This window comes from Microplitis demolitor, chromosome 6 (assembly GCF_026212275.2).
Source record: "Microplitis demolitor isolate Queensland-Clemson2020A chromosome 6, iyMicDemo2.1a, whole genome shotgun sequence".
NCBI lineage: Eukaryota > Metazoa > Arthropoda > Insecta > Hymenoptera > Braconidae > Microplitis > Microplitis demolitor.
This window is the reverse complement of record NC_068550.1, coordinates 2,419,811-2,438,711: the sequence shown is the minus strand read 5'-3', so window position 1 is coordinate 2,438,711 and position 18,901 is coordinate 2,419,811. Positions and strand designations below refer to the sequence as shown.

Here is an 18,901-nt window from a genome sequence, read left to right as displayed (position 1 = left end):
CACAATTACACGGGTAAAATGATGACGATTGAATACTTTTAAAATTAAAGAACGAGCATAATATTCACTCTGATCCTCTGCAAATCCGTTAATAAATCCATTAAAACAAAAAAGTATATAAGTAAATAAGGATAAATATATGAATTACTAGTTTTTCAAAATAGTTCTACTTAAAAATCGGAGAACCAAGCAAAATTTTGTCTCAGAAATTATGATTAAATTTCGAATATATTACTCATATTCTCAATATTTTGCCCGGTTCTACCAATAATCATAACATTAAACGTAAATAATTTAATAAATAACTAAATTACATACTCTGGGATACATCAGAAAACCGTTGTTCAAAACGTGCTCGTATAAAATGGGGTAATTTCCTAAACTCTTGAATTATCTCAACTCCATAAACTGCAAAAAACAAACAACATAATGGTATGGGAATAATTCCCGTACTTTCATAAGAGATATTTCTATAATATATAGAGTTTATTTCTATATATTATGGGAATGATTTCTAGAATATTAGAGAAGAATCATTTCTACAAATTATGGGAAACATTCCTATAATTATAGGCACTGCTTCCATAATTTATGGTCGTAGTTCCTATTTTGGTATGAGAAAAAAATTTCATTGGTTATGGGAACGGTTACCATAATTTTTTTTCCGTGTACGCTTACAAGTTAGTTCCGGATACATAAAATTTATAGAGAACGTGATGCAGAAGAAATAAAAATACTTACGTCTTCGGTATTCCGCATTAATACTCGTCATATTGTGGAATGGCCAAATTTGAAAGAAAGCAGAGTCATCGAGATCATAGAATCCATACCAAGTCTTATGAAGTTCAATAGCATTATAAGTCGGTGGATCAATTGCCATAACTGTCATGAGATATCCAAAATCTCCAGATTCGAATTCTCGGAAATCATCGGTCAGCGTATGCCCGAACTTGTAATTATAAGCATCGGCTAGCGAAAATCGAGTGTCACGGTGTTTTCTTATAAAAATATCAATTATTTTTTTTTTATCATTATTCAAAATAGCTTGCCGAAGACTTTTTGCATCTTGAATAATTTGACGTGAATAAAGTGAATCAGTTTTAAAAACACCACAAGATATGGGAACAATGGCACAGGCTGCCATTAATATGAAAATTTTGAAAATCTGAAATTATTAATTGATTACGATCATTATTTATAACATATATAACAATTTTTGATAAATATTTTTTTAACAATAAAATTATATTTATCAAATTTTTCAAAACACTGAAGTAAATTCTATACATAAATCAATCCATTCTATTTTTTTTTAAATATTAATAAGTATATAATAAAAAAATTTTTGAGTCATGTAATAGATTATAATTATTATCAAGCAATTAATTTTTAAAGATTGAGACAAATTCAAAAAATTTATTTTCAAAAATATTAATTATTTAAATTATAAACAAATAATTTATAATTATTTATAACTAAAAATTATTTCGAATAAAAATAAAGAATAACACTCACGGTATTTATTGGTTGAGCCATTCTGGATTCAGTATGTGTAAGAAAACTTTAATTTTACAAAACTGAACGAGGAGAAAGTATACGAGGTTCAAACCAAAGAAATATTTATTAAACAAGCTTTAACCCGACAATCTTCAACGTAAGTAAGTAGGTATATCTATATTTACTCGACGATGTGACCACTCAACGGTCCAGTACAACAGTAATCTCTCTGCCTCTGCCTTTGAGGCCCTCGGGTCCCTTGAGCTATGGGGGTAACTGAGGTGTCACGTGATGGGGGTGGGTTTGCCGTCACAGCCAGGCTGTCCAGCAGTCTAGGTGTCCAGGGTAATATGGACGCTTTTTACATGAAGTTTTTTTTTTTTAAGCAGAAGGTTATACATTCAACCTTACGCTTAATGAGTTTCAAAATTAGCTATAGATAATAATCGTTAAGATATATTATATTTTTCTACGGAGCATTTGCTCTAATCTTTACATAGGATGTTAATTTTATTTTTAAATAATATAAATTATCGGTCATTTTTAATGCTTCAGGCCCGTGTAAAAAAAAACTCAATACAGTAGACTAAAGTTTATGATTATTGTAATGAGTCATGTAAAAATGACATCAGGTGTGGTAAACCAAAATGATTCGGCGATTTTTTTCAATAAAGCTTAAAGATACTGTTATCTGATCACAAAAAAATAATTTAATGAAGTAGAATATGCTGCAATCCAAAAATTAAAAACGAAAAATAAAATAAAGATAGTAGGATTTTTTCTATTTATTTAATTTAAAAAAAAATTTTCCCTGAGTTTTAAACCTTAGATTATTAATTATTCCATATAATTAAAGAATCGACACATATATACTGACATACATTTTATAAATTAAATTCTTATATTTTTTTTTTTAAACCAATAAGTCTATTTTTTTTTCAATTTTATTGAGGTAATTTATCAATATTATTTTTATTAATTACATACTATCCCTATAATTTAAAATTTATGCCCTAAAAAAAATTTAATAATCCAAATAAATACTTCTATTATATAGTTACCATAGAAAAATTTTTTAGTCTCAAAATTAACTCTAGAATCTTACAGAAGGGTTGAAGTAAGTCTGGAAACGTCTTACTCACAGGCCATCTTATTTTCTCCGAGCTCAGCGAATAAGACACGAAAGTAAGAGGAGTGTCTGTATGACAGCGAAAGCACGATGGCTTTAAGAACAGTACATATATATAACAATAAAAATTCTAACTGCGGCTAGAATTATTGTGAGTAGTAACAGTCTCTCGTTACTGCCACTGTCAAGTACCACTTATCCACCAAGATTTCCACAGACGATAAAGCGATCCGAGTAATCCAGACCCCTGCCGGTGGAATGAGCGAAGACAAGTAGAAATGCTTTTCATCAGAACAGCTACCAACACGGGACCCACTGCTTTTCACATTTGTTTATCTCTATTAAGCTGTTTAACGACTACTCAATGCCACTAAACTGAGAATTAGAAAGAGTTTCTCTGCTCTCGATTACTCTCTCAGTCGAATCGCCTCTTCTCGGTAGTTATATTTGTTTACGAGATATCATAAAGGAAGTTTGCTGTTTAGTGAGAATTTTTATAAGTTATTTTACAATTTATGTATGTGACGACGACTTTATTGTATGCTTATCTCAACTTACCGCTTACTCACTATTTTTATTTATGATATTATGGTTTTTATGCATCCACTTGATACATTTAATGATGACTATAGAAAAGAAATTTTTTTTATTCCATTCATTAAATGAACAACAAAATTTTTTACTCATTAGTTTTTTTATTAATACGAGTAGAAAATAAATTACTGATTTTTAAAAATAGTAATTAGTTGTTACAGATTCAAATTTCTGCAGTTGATTAGTTTTCATTTATTTTCAATCTAATTTTTTTTCTAGATCGTGATGAGACACCCGAAAAAAAATTATTATTTTATTTTTTTTAAGTGTCCATTTTACCCCTGGTTGCAAATTTCGATCCAAAATTAATAATAAATTTATCATAAGTCCAAACATTTTAAAAAAATTTTCCTAGGTGCCCATCGTGCCCCAGATCTAGTGTCACGCTCAAAAATTTCGAGATATGAAATTTATAAAAAGTCGTAATTTTTTTACCAAATTTTCGAGGGACCTTACAAAAGCCCATCTTCTCTTATTTACTATTTGTACAGAAAATAAAAATTTCAAATACTTATGAAAAAAATTTTTGAAATAAAAAGTAATTTAGGAAAATGAACAATAAATTTTTTTATGACAATAAAGTAGATTTTATTTCTTACCAGTCGAAGGATTGAAAAATTTAACAATTTAATAGTGAAATAGATAAAATGAAGTCAATTTTGTGAATAAAAATATTAGTAGCGTTTCAATTTAACCCAAAACCCGCCTTTGATGGAAGTTAGAAAATATCTTGGATCTATTGTCACAGGTTCAATCATTTTGGACGATGGTTCGATGATGTAGTTCTTCAGAATAATTGCCATTGCGGCTTTTATTTGTAGCATACCCATGCGCATTCCTGGACATATACGAGGTCCCTCTCCAAAGCTCAAATAGACAAACTTGCGTTGACTTTCCGCGGAATCTTTAGCAAACCGATCAGGGTTAAATTCGTTTGGATTTTCCCAAATTTCCGGATCATAATGAATCCCCATGGCCGAAATGAAAACTTCGTCGCCGGGTTTCAGTGAACAGGAGAGTCCATCAGGTCCTTGAAGAGTGATTGGTTTAGAGCAGATTTTTTGAAATTTCCCTACGGGACTAAACAATCTCATGGTCTCTCGGAAAACTTGATCCAGAAACGTCATTTCATTAACAGCTTCATAGCAAATTTCTTTATATTCACTCAGGACGCTAACGACCTCCTCTCGTGCCCTGTCTTGAAAGTCTGGATGCTTTGCCAGCAAATAAGCTGTCGCACTCAAAGTCAAACTAGACGACTCGTAACCTTCGATGAAAAATGAAAACGCATGCGCTGATACATTATTTCCATACTTATGACTTCCTTCATGATCAATTATATGTTGCAGAAGATCGTCTCTGTTAATCGACTGATTTTTTCTCAACTCACGAACATCGTTGACGATCTTGTTGAAACGTTCATTGACCCACGCTGGGACGAAACTCACTTTCAATAGTTTGCCCATAAACGGCAACGACAGGACAATATTTTGTCTAATTGCCGTCGACGTATTGACTTCTAACATCGAGTTCATCATCGCGCGAAATGACCCCGGTGGATCAACGTCATCAAATGCATTTCCTTCGACACCCAGAATCGCGCTACTTCCTAGCTGAGCAGTGAACTTAGAAAACAAAACCTTAGCATTAATTTCAACAGCCTCCTTACTATTGTTATTGTCATCAAATTTTTTATCAATAAATTTGAAAAATTCGTCACACGTGTCTTTGGCAACCGATGAAACAAATTTGAGTTTCTTCGTTGAAAACGCACTCGTAAATACAGCCCGCATACTCTTCCACATCTCACCATTTACGAAAAATGGATCTATCGCCAAAAGAAAGTCAGTTTGAGGATCCAGAGTATTGTGATCACTAAAACTTGCGAATTCAGTCTGCAGCACTGTCTTCACCAGCTCCGGATGTCTGATCAACAAAACCGGTTTCCGCATATCGTAAATCCCGACCATACTGTCAGCGGGATGAGCTTCATAAATTTCTTGCAATTGAGTAGATACATTTTTTCTCAGTATAAAGACATCGAGCATGTGTCCAAAACCTGGAAGTATTCCTTTCGCTGTTGGAATTCCCTGTTTTTTCCAGTAGTTGTAATTACACGTCAGATATTTATAGATAATAATCACCAACACTGCAATAGTGCTAATTGCATAATTTATCACCCAACACATCATTAATACTTTACTTATTAACCCTAATTACTTTGTATTCTTACGTAAATCTATTCACAAACTATATTTACTGCTGAAAGTATGAACTAGTTGGATGCAGTGATATGACTGAATTATCTATCGCAGTGTTATAAAATACTTGACCTTGTTGGTATCCACTTGCTTTGGGTGTCAGTATCAATTGGATATATTATCATTTATTGAGATTAATTCTATGTGTGGTTACATACAACGCTGCTAGTCACTTACATCATCAAAATATAAACGAATGACGTGAGTTTGTCAATGAATTAATTTAATTTGCGATTGAAAAATTTTAATAGACTGATTCAAATACTAAATTTTATTTTTCTTATTTGAAAATGCGACCAGAAAAACGAGTCATAAGTAGAGTAAGAAAAATATTTTCAAATTTTCGTACTTTTGTGATATTAAGATTATTTTTGGTTGAAATAAAAAAAGTAAATCTATATAGGATTAAAAATAATGACTAATTATATTTATGTAGATTAGTAGTAGAAGTAATTTGAGTATGTAAATGGCGTAATTTTATTCGAAAACCTCCGATAGGCGAAATCATAAAGTACTTGGGGTCTATTTTCACAGGTTCAATCATTTTGGAAGACGGCTCGATGATGTAGTTCTTCAAAATAACAGCTATCGCAGACTTAACTTGAATTATACCCATGCGCATTCCGGGACATTTGCGTGGACCTTCTCCGAAGCTCAGGTAAACATACTTGCTTCGACTTTCTTCGGAATTTTTCGCAAACCGATCAGGGTTAAACTCATTAGGATTTTTCCAGATTTTCGGATCTTTGTGAATGCCCATGATGGACACGAATACTTCGTCACCGGGTTTAAGTGAGCAAGTGAGTCCATCAGGTCCTTGAAGAGTGATGGGTTTCGTACAGATTTTCTGCATACTTCCAGCTGGACTGAATAACCTCAACGCTTCGCGAACAACTCGATCCAAGTAAGTCATTTCATTAACAGCTTCATAGCAAATTCCTTCATATTTATCCAGCAGAGCAACCACTTCATCTCTCACTCTCTCCTGAATTTCCGGATGCTTCGAAAGCAAGTAAGCAGTCGCACTCAAAGTCAAACTAGAAGTTTCGTAGCCTTCTGCGAAAAATGAAAACACGTGACAATTGACCATTCCCTCTCCCCATTTACCATCGCGCTCGTAATCAATCGCGTGCTGCATAAAATCATCTCTGAAAATCTCGCGACTCTTTCTGAACTCACGGATATCATTAGCGATTTTGATAAACGTTCTATTGACCCACGAGGGCGCGAAACTCACTTGAAAAAATTTACTGATCATTGGCAACAAAAGAATAATATTCTGGCGTATTCCCGTCAAAGTTTTCACTTCAAACACTCCGTCCATCATCGAAATAAATGATTCAGGAAGATCTTTATCTCCCAATGCTTCGCCATCAATACCAAACACCGCACTAGCCGACACCTGAGTCGTCAATCTCGAGAATAAATTCTTAGCATTCACTTCCATCACTTCTTTGCCATCCAACTTCTTGTCAATAAATTCAACAAACTTGTCACACTCTTCCCTGATAATTTCCGTGATGTTTTTTAATTTCTTCGTCGAAAACGCTTTCGTAATGACGTAACGTATGTGTCGCCAGCGTTCTCCACTCGAAAAAAATGCGTCCGAAGCCATGAGCGGATCCGTTTTAACATCCAGTGGCACATGATCACTGAAACTCGAAAATTCCGTATGTATAATTGTCTTAACAACTTCCGGATGCTTCGCTAACAATATTGGCTTCCGCATTTTGTACAACCCCACCATACTGGCATTCGGATGACTTTCATAGACTTCTTGGAGTAAAGTTATCACACTTTTCCTCAGCAAAAATATATCCAGCATGTGTCCAAATAACGGAACAGTCCCCCGCGCAGTCGGAATTCCCTGTAGTTCCCAGTAGTTATAATTTCTCATCAAATATTTATACAAAATTACCATCAAGAAAATTATAATAGCCACAAGACATATCAGCCACATGATGAAATTTAAAATGTGATGCTTTCTCGTCAAATATTACTAACAATCTAATGACTACTTTTAATAACGTTCTTTGTATTTTCAATGAACTTTTGGCCTCAGTATTTTGATACCACAGAATATCAATACATCGATTTGTCTCATAACGTCAAAGGCCAATGTGCATCACAATCCTAATACATGAAAAATTATTTCATCATATCATTATCTTGTACAATGTCATTAAAGCTGCTTAGTAATAATTTCTTTGTTGGAAAATCACGGATTGCGTTGCCACTAGATTGACGTGCAGTTGATTATTTTTAGTCAATGTCAACTTAATTGCTAAATAAATAAACACGTCAAGTATTATTATCACGTCAATATGAGATAATATAAGTGAATGCTTATCAGCGTGTTAATTTACACTAGCCGCTAGCTAATTGTTGACCTCTTTCTGACGGATGTTAAATATCACATATGATATGATGCAGTCATATATTTATTATTTTGAAATAAAACGTGCGGTCAATGAAGTGAATGGACGAAAATTGTCTCTACGAATATTTTAGGGCCATATATTAAAAAGTCAAAACAAGGCTCAAATTGGCCATATGTTAAAATGTCAGTTTAAAAACCGCGATATAGCGCTCATATATTTAGAGCCGAGTCATAACCAAAAACTGAGTCGACATTCAAATTATTTAACATGTTAGTAAAAAAAAAATAATTGTACAAACGATTTATTTTTTTAAATTTTCAAAATTTCCCGGCTATTTTTTTATTGATGTCAAGATTCGCGTGTGAGAATTTTATTGAGACTAATTATGTTCAATTTATGTAATTTAACTGGGTAATGAATAAAAACTGACCTGACAGAAAAATCTGGGGCTTAAATAATATTTTATGAGGGCAAATTGGACAAGGAGGGAAAGCAGCTTGTGTGTGAATGTCAAATCGATAATCTGTTGATTAAATATTTTACAACTCTAATTTCCTTATCTTTTATTTAGATTTTAATGATAATTTATTGCACATCAGCTTATTTTACCTTGACACTGCATCTATTTAAAATTTAAAAAAAAATACTAAATTATTTTTTTTATTTCTAATAACGTAAAATAGACTTAAAAAAAAAAATGTAAAATCCGATTAACTAAAACATTTTTGCTGTTAAATATTTTTTCCATGTAAAGTCATAAATTAACCGTGAGCTTACTTCTATTTACCGTAAGGATTTTTTTCCGTCTGTGTTATAATCTGTATGACACATCTGAATATATCTATCAAGATTATATCATACGTTTTATTTATTACCGTGGAAAATAATTAAATCAAATAAATGTATGAAACTTTTTCCAAAAAAAAAACAAAATTATTATACGGATTTTCATAAGATACGCGCTGTCTAGTCTGCCTTTTTTGTCTGTAAGTAAATGATTTTTATTTTATTTAGCCGACAGGATATTGAGGTAAGATATCTTAAGTCGCAGCGACGTCATAAACGCCAAGCGCAGGAGGCACTTGTATCTCCGGGGTCGTTTGTAACAATGAGACAAACCGGGTGGGAACTTTGGGTTCCCCAGAAGCTATGGAGGAGGAAATGTATGTGAGTAAGAGTAAGAGTCAATGAGGGTAGTTTGTGCAACCAGAAAACGGAACAACCCCCTTGGCTCTTCTATATATATATACATATATATATTCACCATATCCCCTCCCGACTTTTACTGTACCTAAGAGCTTTCGTATCAGGGGTACAATGATCCTAGAGATTGTATACAATCACTAAAACACCGAGATAACTATTTACTATTCACTAAAAAACTAGTTTTTTTTTTTAAACACTTATTTTATTTTTGAAATTAATCTGAAAAATTTTCATCAAAAATTAATTTTAATTGTCAAAAAAATTTTTATGCTGACATTTAGTAGCTCTTATAAAAAAAAATGTACTTGACTCCATGAAAAGTCATACAGCAATTTTTTCTTAATTTTTTTTTTCCATGAGTACCAAAAAAATCAATGAAAAAAAAAAGTTAAGCCGGTTGAAATTCAATAGCAACAAAGTTCATGTTATTATTCGGTAATAAAATTTTATTTTCCCAATATTTATCGTGCCATTGAGCTTGTTTAGTTAAAAAAAAAAATCCTGGGTGAGAATCTCTGAGCCGTAACCAAACATACTCTCATTATTTAACTTTCAACCCCTTGTACACGTAGCTGGTTTTGGTATCAGCTCTCCTGCCCTCAGCTATATCGTTATGAAATAACAACGAATTATTGTTACGAGGAAAAACGGGCAGTTCGGGATTTAGGCTTCGACAACTCATCGCCAATATACTAATCTCTCGATATATTTTCTCGGATTTTCATCCGAAATATATCGACACCCAAAAATCCCTTTGAAATTTAAAAAATAAAAAAAAATACTTAGGCTTTACTGAAATAATAATTTACGATGGATAAATAAATAATTTGATAAATAAAATAATAATAAATTTATCAGAAATAATTTGGTATAAATAATAATTGAGTAGTTAAAATAAACTGTTTGCTGATTTAATGTCATTGGATATTCACGGCAGAATGTGTGCACCTGATACTCAACCAAATTGACGCAGTAATCCGTCGTAACTCAGGATTACCAAAGTTCGACGTGTTCAAATAAACGCGTACGTCGTAAGGATTAAAATCGTTAAAATTTAAACAAACTGATATATATTATTCACTAATAAACCTAATAATAAATAAATATGTCATTTACGTTTATCAATTTATAGCCAGGCATTTATTTTTATTTAAATTAATTAGAAATCGGGCAAAAATGAGACACCGATCACAGAAATTTTTTTTTTTTATTTAAAAATTTTTAAAAGAGCGTAGGGTAAGTTGGCCACCAGTAAAATGGAAAATTTTCATATAATTTTAGGAAAATTATTTTTGGAATTTTTTGGATAGCCAACTTACCCTTTTATGCTTTTTTTTAACTGACATCTTTTAACTAAAAAAATTTTTGCACAACAGTCAAAATTTTGAAAAAATTACCAAAGATTTAAAACTGAGGTAAAAAAAAAAATTTGAATTTTTGAAATAATGTCCATTATGCCCCGGTATTTAAAAAATTTATCAATAATAATAAAAAAATTGATATTATATTAATTAAAAAAAAAAAAATATTAAAAAAAAAAAAAAACGTAAATTCAAATATTTAGCAGTAACTCGCGATTAATTCACCCCTGGCGATTTCCAGTGCACCTCATCCCTACCAGCATCAGCACACCATAACCAGCATCATCACCAGCTTCCCCCCCTCCATCTTATTTTTTTCTCTCCTCTCCCCACCCCCATCTTATTTTCTTCATGCCCGGTTTCTATCCACTGTAATACTGGATGCTCTTGTGTGCTCACTTCTATGCTCCCGAGCGCACAATTGAGCCTCGTGAAATGCCGAGAGTTGGGTATATAATATAATAGTAGGCAGGGTGAATCCCAAGTCTACCGCAGAGAATAATGTTAATGAAATACAGATAGGATCTCTATACAAGAAGCTCAGAGAATGTCCGCAGGATAACTGTTGTCCCTCTTAAATTTCTTCCACACTTTCTATATATATTTTTATATAAATACCATCCTCAAAAATCATCATGACTATTTTTTTTTTGGAAATTATTTTACTGCATATTTTATATATTTTAAATACGATTTATAAATAAGTGATTTAATTAAAAGTAATCAATTTGCAATGGACAATTTTAATTCTGTTTGGGTTATGCATGAACTGCTAAATAGTACTTGATAAGGATTGTTTGTGTCCAAGTTCGAGCAAAGCTACAACTGCAAATTTTGGTAGCTTTTATTTCAAATATATATAGATATATATATTTTTTTTTAAAGATTGAGTAGGAAATGGAAATAGATATGATAAATAAGGCATGAAAGAATAAAAAATAGAAATATTTCGGATGAAAAGGGGCCATGAGATACAGAGGTAGGAGAGGGGGTAGTGGGTGGGTAAAAAAAATGGTGACCCAAAGTCTTTTTGTATTCACTTGAGACTTGTGTGCCTTGTAGAGTACGCGGCAGCGGTCCGTGGCACGTTATGGCCTGAACATCCTTCGCAACTCGCTGAGTAGGACCTTAAAAGTCTCCTTTTCCTGGCACACACCCTCGTATTTCAAATTTTATCGCTCGAAAATGTTAAGCCGACCTTTAACGCTTGCTACCACTATTTTTTAAGTTCATTGTCGCCTTGCTAGATTTTTTTTATTGGAAAATTAATTCACTTTTTTTTTTTTTTTACTTGTTTTAATTTAATTTATAACTCAAACATATAAGAATTATTTTTTTTATTTATTAATTAATTATTAAATATTTTCAGCATCAGTAATTTTTTTTTTTTTAATTTAAAAAACTAAAATTTTTCAAAAATTTTTTTAATTGTAAGTCCAATAATAATCATCAATAGATCGATAGTCAAATAATTAAAAAAAAAAAAAAAATGATGTGAGTAAAACAATAAGATAATTAAGTGAAAATAAAATAAATAAAAAAAAGGTTATAAAAGTTTATCAAAACAAAAGATCGAAAAGTGAGCGGGGGTGAATAGTATCACTCGGTGAGACTGATTAAATGCCGAAACAATCGCACATTCAACCGTATTACAGCTAGAAACTTAGCGTAGGAGCAATGCCATTATGTATAGGGTGTACCCAAGGAAATAACCGTCATCTATATTCGCGATAACATCGTAATTGAATGCGGTTGACGGGGATTTGCCGTTTGCCATATTATATATATATATATACATCTACAACACGGGCCAAGAGATCTAGCATCTCTTTTTATTATTCTCTCTCTCTCTCTCTCTCTCTCGATTCTCTATTATCCTCAACACCCTCTACTCGCGTACCTCTTTTTTCTTTTTTCTGCCCTTTACTCGCGTGAGTATTAATCATAAACACTAAAGCGTAGAAAAATGTATCCCTTGGCCCGTACACGCAAAATCACGAGATTCTGAGTGTTGAGTCCAGACTGAATGGCGATACTGAGATAGCTTGTATAGAAAAAGGGAGATTTTTTTTTTCCTTTAAGAATATCATCCCCGAAAACCATCACCATCACAGTCACCCTCACTACCACCATATTAATACATATATATATGTATATATGGGTTACTGATAGGGTTGGTGAAAAATAATAAGTCAATGCCAAATAAGAAGGGCACTTTAATGACGTGTATCGATATAAAAACTTTCAAAAGCTATTTTGGATATGATAAAAAGTATAAGCGATACATTTGCTCTTTAACTTTATGTGATAAGTTTACAATAACTTTTACTTAATAACAAGTTGGTTTTAGTATTAATCGGAGCTTAATATTTATTGATTTTAATATTTTATGTAGATTCTGAGTGATGACGTAGTTATTCAAATATTTATAATGAGAAATGACATATATTTGATTTTGATATTTAAATAAAAAAAGCCAGTTTCATTTAATTAAATATAAATAAAATGTAATTACTCATGTGAATAATTTTTTTATAACTTGAGACTCGTTAAATTTTTATAATTCAAAAAATTTTAATTAAAGCATGTAAATTTTTAATTGTTTTGATTACTTATTTATATACATGGAGAAAAAATTATAGTAACTGTTCCTAGTACGTTTATGAAATATCATCCCATACCGTTATGGTAATGATTACTTGGGATTATGGGATATAAACCCATACTTTCTGGGAAAGTTTCCATAAGTATGGGAACAATTCCTATCATTATGGTAACAGTTCCCATATCGCATGTGAAAGAATCATGGTAATGATTACCATTCTCATAAGAATAGTTCCCATAAGCAAATAGGAACCATTCCTATAACCACATTGTAACGGTTCCTATGGAATTATGGTAACCGTTCCCATAATTCCATAGGAACTATTCCGATACCATATGGGAATTATACCCATAATTATAGGAATTATTACCATAATATATATGGGTGCCGTTCCTATAATCAAAATTTCAAAAAAAACGGTTACCATGCAGTATGGGAACCATTCCCATAATATTTTGTAACTGTTACTATAATTTTCTCTCCGTGTATAAAATATGAAAAACTTAATTTTATTTAAAATGTAAAATGAATTTAAAAAAAAAAAAATAGGCCAAATATTAAACCACAAAATCATCAGAACACCGAATATTTTGTTAAATTAAAAGTCGTGTGGAGTGTACGGGAAAACGTATTCCCGAATGGGATGACAGAGGCCAGAGGACGTAGAGATAAAAAAGATTGGGAATATATATATATATATATATTTGACGCGTGAATTATAAACTTTGCACTCGCTCGGACGGAAGAGCGACAGGGCTGTCAAAAGCAGCGCGTTTTTCCGCGCCACGCGGCCCTGGTTCGACTAAAACGTTATTTAGGCGCGTCATCTCCAAACGCCCGCGTTTTCCCTTCACCCACAAACTCTAACCCTCATATCTGTGTTGGCACTATCACTATTACCTCCCATTATCCATCGCAACCCCGCTAATATTTTCCGTATGTCCAATCGGTTACAGTTTACCCGCGTGCTTTTATTCACCGATAGCCCCTCGCATTCTATATTACTCTCTATCTCCTTCTATCGCACTATTTTTCACTCTACTTTACCCGCTCAATCTGATATCAACCTGTCATACAATATAACCATTATAAATTTAAAAATTATCGAAATTTAATATTTCGATTTTATATCCAATATATGACGTTAACATATTTTCACATTGCAATTAATTATTATAAAATATATGAATTAAAAATAAAAAAATTTGAAATTTTTAACCGGCTAATTAATTAATTTAGACAATAATTAGGAAATGGGATCACTCAAGTCAAATTTAGTCTCTTATCAATGAACACAACTTTCATTTTTTTACTGAAACATTAAATCGCTTTAAATTAAAAAAAAAATTTATTTTACATTTTGAAAGTCCTGACAAAAAAATTTGAACAATTTTGTTCTGCGGTCAAAAATTTGCAGCATGACCGACAGTAAATAAAAAAAGTTCTCTACTTACTCCGAATTCTTTATAAAATCTATGATCAATTTATTAAAGTAAGCGCGTAAGTAAAATAAAATGAATGTTGTATTTTAAAATTAAAATAAAAAGTTTAAGGATGACAAAAAAAAAAGTTTAACTGGCTGTTAGAGCCTTAATGCGTCGTAATACCCGTACTTAGCGGGTTATAAATAAGCGTTAAATCCGTGCTTAGTAGTCTTAATTTGTATTTTTCTTCTTGTATATACCAAGGTCCCGAAGAATATATACTACTAACACTTAATATTCTGGACTCATAAACTTGCCCTTCTCAGATAATATTAACTCCCTTCCTTTATATACACTCTTTAGAAAACTTTCCTCCAATCCTTTTTGTACTCATATTTTTTTTCCACGAAATTTTTGTTTAAAAAAAGAAAAAAATCTCCAGTGATTGTAGTAAGTATGCATAGAAGATAAGGGGAGTAAGAAAAGATGAGAAGAATGGGGAGTAAGTAATAAGTAGTAAGAGTGTAACCAGTAAGGAACTGGTGTGAAAACGAGTCTCTAGAGAGTGTTTCTGTCGTAGCGAAGCTGTGGTGAAGACAAACGTTTTTACAACCCCTCTTACTTTGAAGCGAGTCAACAAACTACGCGGGCATTGGTTTTAAGTATTTGATTACAGTTCTGCAGTCGACGATTTTATTCCGTTACTGCTCTCGATGTAAAAATAATTTTATTTAAACTTTTTACAGATTCTGAGCCATACAGGACAGCGAAAGTACCCCGTTAATTTTAATGGTTTTACGTGCCGCTTATTTTTCAAAGCTCATAATTTTTTTATCAGCCACTGAAATAATTTTTTTTCTTTGGACCCTACCCTACAGTGTCCGAGAATAAAAAAAAATTTCAATGGCAGTTTAAAATTTTCCGATCAGAAATAATTTGACACAAAAATTTATAAAAAATTAAATTTTTTTTTAAGGCTTATTTTACCCCACATGACTTTTTTTTATGGCAGAGCCATACTGATACCGATTTCTTATTTCGGGATTCAAAATGAAAAAAAAAAGATACCACTCAACGCTGGTGTGATTTTTTTTTGTCTAATTTAGCCCTCCTGCCCTCAGAAGTATAATAAATAATAAAAGAGTGTATAATATGTAATGAAATGAAATAAAAGAGATTAAGAAATCCGAAATCATCATCCCAGGGTCGTCGAAATTAACGTTACGATTGAGTCGACCGTCAATGGGCCATCTCGGTTTCAACTGCCACAATTTCAAGCCCCGAAAACTGGACCCATGAGACCATCACGTACTCTCTTACTCTTTCCAACGTATCGTCATGCGTGCCACGTATCCGAGAATAGAGAGGGCTCTTCCTCTACCTCTATCTCTACCTCAGTATATGTATTTGTAGTGCTGTAATTTATTCTAGTGTGTGAATACGAGGGTTGGATAGAGCCAGTGAAATCAACGAGGATCGTCGCGTGGTTCAATCCATGGGGATGTGCTATAGAGTATCCTATATATATATATATATATATATATATATATATATATATATATATATATATATATATATATATATAAGTATAAGTGTAAATGTAAGGAATTGAGAGAAGAGAAGAGAAGAGATGAGATGAGAAAGTATATATATGTATATATGAGAGGGAAGATCGAGTGTTAGGGGTTAGAGGATGGTTGCTAACGACCGTCACCAGAGCAATGCTGTTAACTCGCTCCAGAGTTGAAGAGAATGGACGTGGAAAGAACAAAGAATTAAAGAGCAAGATACTGAGATACCAAAGTTCTCTGTAAAGACGGAGATCATTACATCATGACATTGGTTGTAGCACACAGGATACGGCATACTCTTACTATTCTCAAACTACACTACGGACTGTCGAGTCAGTGCACCACCAGATACCGAACAGAAGAGAATGGCTTAGCTATTGAGAACAATGTCTTGTTAGATGGTTTGCTTTGTGGTAATCGGGTTCAGAGCAACCGTTACTTGCCATTTTAACTATCAGTTACTTGTTAACTTTATTATCACTGATATTTTTTTTTCTGTCAAATTTTAACCAAGAAATTTTTTTTTTTTTTTGGAAAAATTTTATTCACTTAAAAAAATTTTTTTTTAGTTAGTAATCAATGCAGGGATGAAATGGGTCGATGTAAAAAATTATATAATGTATACATTTATTTATGAAAAAATTAAGAGTGTTGGAAAAATTGTGACAAGAAAATTTGGTAATTAAAATATTCGGCGATAGTTAATGATTTTTTTAATAAGGAAATTAAAATAAATACGAAGACTACAAGCTTACGATGGGATCAATATAGGCCTCGGGCGTCAAGGGAAACCGATCAAAGTGTAACTACGTCCGGCTGCCATGTCAGGTCCGCCGAGTGATGTTAAAAGGGCGGCGAGGTGCGCAAGGGGTCAAGGGGTTAAGGGGGCAAAACACCGCGAGGTACTGAGAGGAAGGACGCAGAAGGTCCGAAGGGTTATGACCGGCTATTATACAGCGAGCTTATGGGGCGATTGCCACTGATAGAATCAGCGCTCTGGTCACTCATACTCTTCCGAGATCCCTCTCTCTTTCTCTCTGCGCCCGCTCGCACTCGCGAGCTTTTCCTCATAATCACTTTTGGATTAATTAAATTTTACGCTCACGTCAATAAACATTAAATTTAACGACGGTACATGCTCGTACAAACCGGGCGTTACGAATAATATTTGACTGGTTATCCAGCTGGATGGCATCACTCGTTTCCTATCCAAATTTAAACTCATTCTTTTTTATTTTTTTACACCCCATTGTCGTCTTTAAATCAATTTATTATCAATAAAAATCATTTATTTAATTAACAAATGCAGATAAAAAATTATTATCATTTTAATAAAATGAAAAAATTGCCGCTTTAAAATAAAAAATTTTCAAATTTCTGTACCATTAATTTATTTTATTATTTTGAATTATAGTCGGATTTAAAATTTTGAATTTCACTAAAAATTTTCAAAAATAATTTCAAATCGATTTCAATAATTTTTTAGTTATTTGAATTTCCCGCAATTTTTATTAGAAATTTAAATTAAAAAAAAGAAATGACTTATAAAAATAGACATGCTCAATATTAAACGATTAGTATTTTAAATAATTAAAGATTAATAGTATTTGCTAAGATGTGAATTAGTATGTAGTGACTACGTAATATTTTTTATACGCAAAAGGGACGATGGAAAAAGGGGATGAATTTAAGGACGAAACCACCGAGTGAAGTAAATTGGGCGGCAAGGGCTCGGAATGTAGAGCGGAGACTAGAACTGAGGGTAGAGGGTAGAGTAGAGTCAGGGTCAGAGGGTAGAGGGGTAAAGTGAACACGACGGTGGTATAGATGACAACCGTCTTATCGCGGGATCTTTAATTCCATCTAGCGAAGGGTGGCTGCCGCAAACCCGTCATTTGTCCGCTGCATCGGCCTCAATGGGGCTCCAAATTTCTGCGTAGGCTGTATCTATATAAAGACACATTTATCGTACAAGTATTTCGTTACGTATGCGCAGTGAAGGAATAAATGATGTGGAAATTGCCCGAGTTCTATTTTTGTAGGCAGATTATTTATTTATTTCAAGGGTGGAACATAATTTTATTTAAATAAATTTCTCAGTCAAGAAATTTCGCGGCTGTACATTAATTATACCGACAGATTGTAAATTGTAAAGAATAATTATTATAATTTGAGCAACGTTTGATTGATAATTAAAATATTATAAATTTGAAATAACAGCGCGTTATAAATAAATATATATTTATATTTTGTACTCGGCACCCTTGGCATTTGGTTGTCTATAAATTTGAAGGCGCAATATGCCAGCGAAGGGTAAGGACGTGCCTCGACGTTTCAGTTTTAAGGAGTTTCAACCTCCCATTATAAAGTCTTCACCGAATATAATAACATCCGAGTTCGTGGGCTGGAAGACATTAGGGAAATCACAGCCAAGCATCCAAGTAACCGTACCAAAGAACCAACGAGTGAGCACTTTAGCTTTCATAGTCTCTGTACACTCTATATATACATATATATATGAAAGAACGTGCAACTAAATCGGTTAAACTTCGAACTGTTAACGTTAACGGTAATACTTTTGTCATTTCGATATCATTTTACTTTCTTTAGATTTATATATATCTACATATATATATATATATTTATATATATCCGGTACATAGTAATATATTATAACAAATTGCCAATTTTATATTGTTTTCAAAATAATGATGTACTTTAATATATTTTTATAGTTTTTTTTTACTGCATGCTAATAAAATTATTATTATTATTATTATTATTATTATTATTATTATTATTATTATTATTATTATAAAAGGTATAAATAAAATAACAAATATTGATATCAATAAGAACGTATATTTTTTTT

At 32.3% G+C, this 18,901-nt stretch overlaps 2 protein-coding genes across 2 annotated transcripts; both read right to left on the bottom strand.

Annotated features, from left to right (window-relative positions):
- Positions 1 to 3,463: 3,463 nt before the first annotated feature.
- On the bottom strand, positions 3,464 to 5,493 carry LOC106693873 (probable cytochrome P450 28d1). Its single transcript, XM_014443297.2, has one exon. It carries the CDS (start codon positions 5,410 to 5,412, stop codon positions 3,895 to 3,897), a length of 1,518 nt encoding a protein of 505 aa, XP_014298783.1. The 5' UTR covers positions 5,413 to 5,493; the 3' UTR covers positions 3,464 to 3,894.
- Positions 5,494 to 5,899: 406 nt separating this feature from the next.
- On the bottom strand, positions 5,900 to 7,306 carry LOC106693868 (probable cytochrome P450 28d1). The gene has a single exon (XM_053740011.1). The coding sequence runs from the start codon at positions 7,304 to 7,306 to the stop codon at positions 5,900 to 5,902; it is 1,407 nt and encodes a 468-aa protein (XP_053595986.1).
- Between the last annotated feature and the right edge of the window lie 11,595 nt (positions 7,307 to 18,901).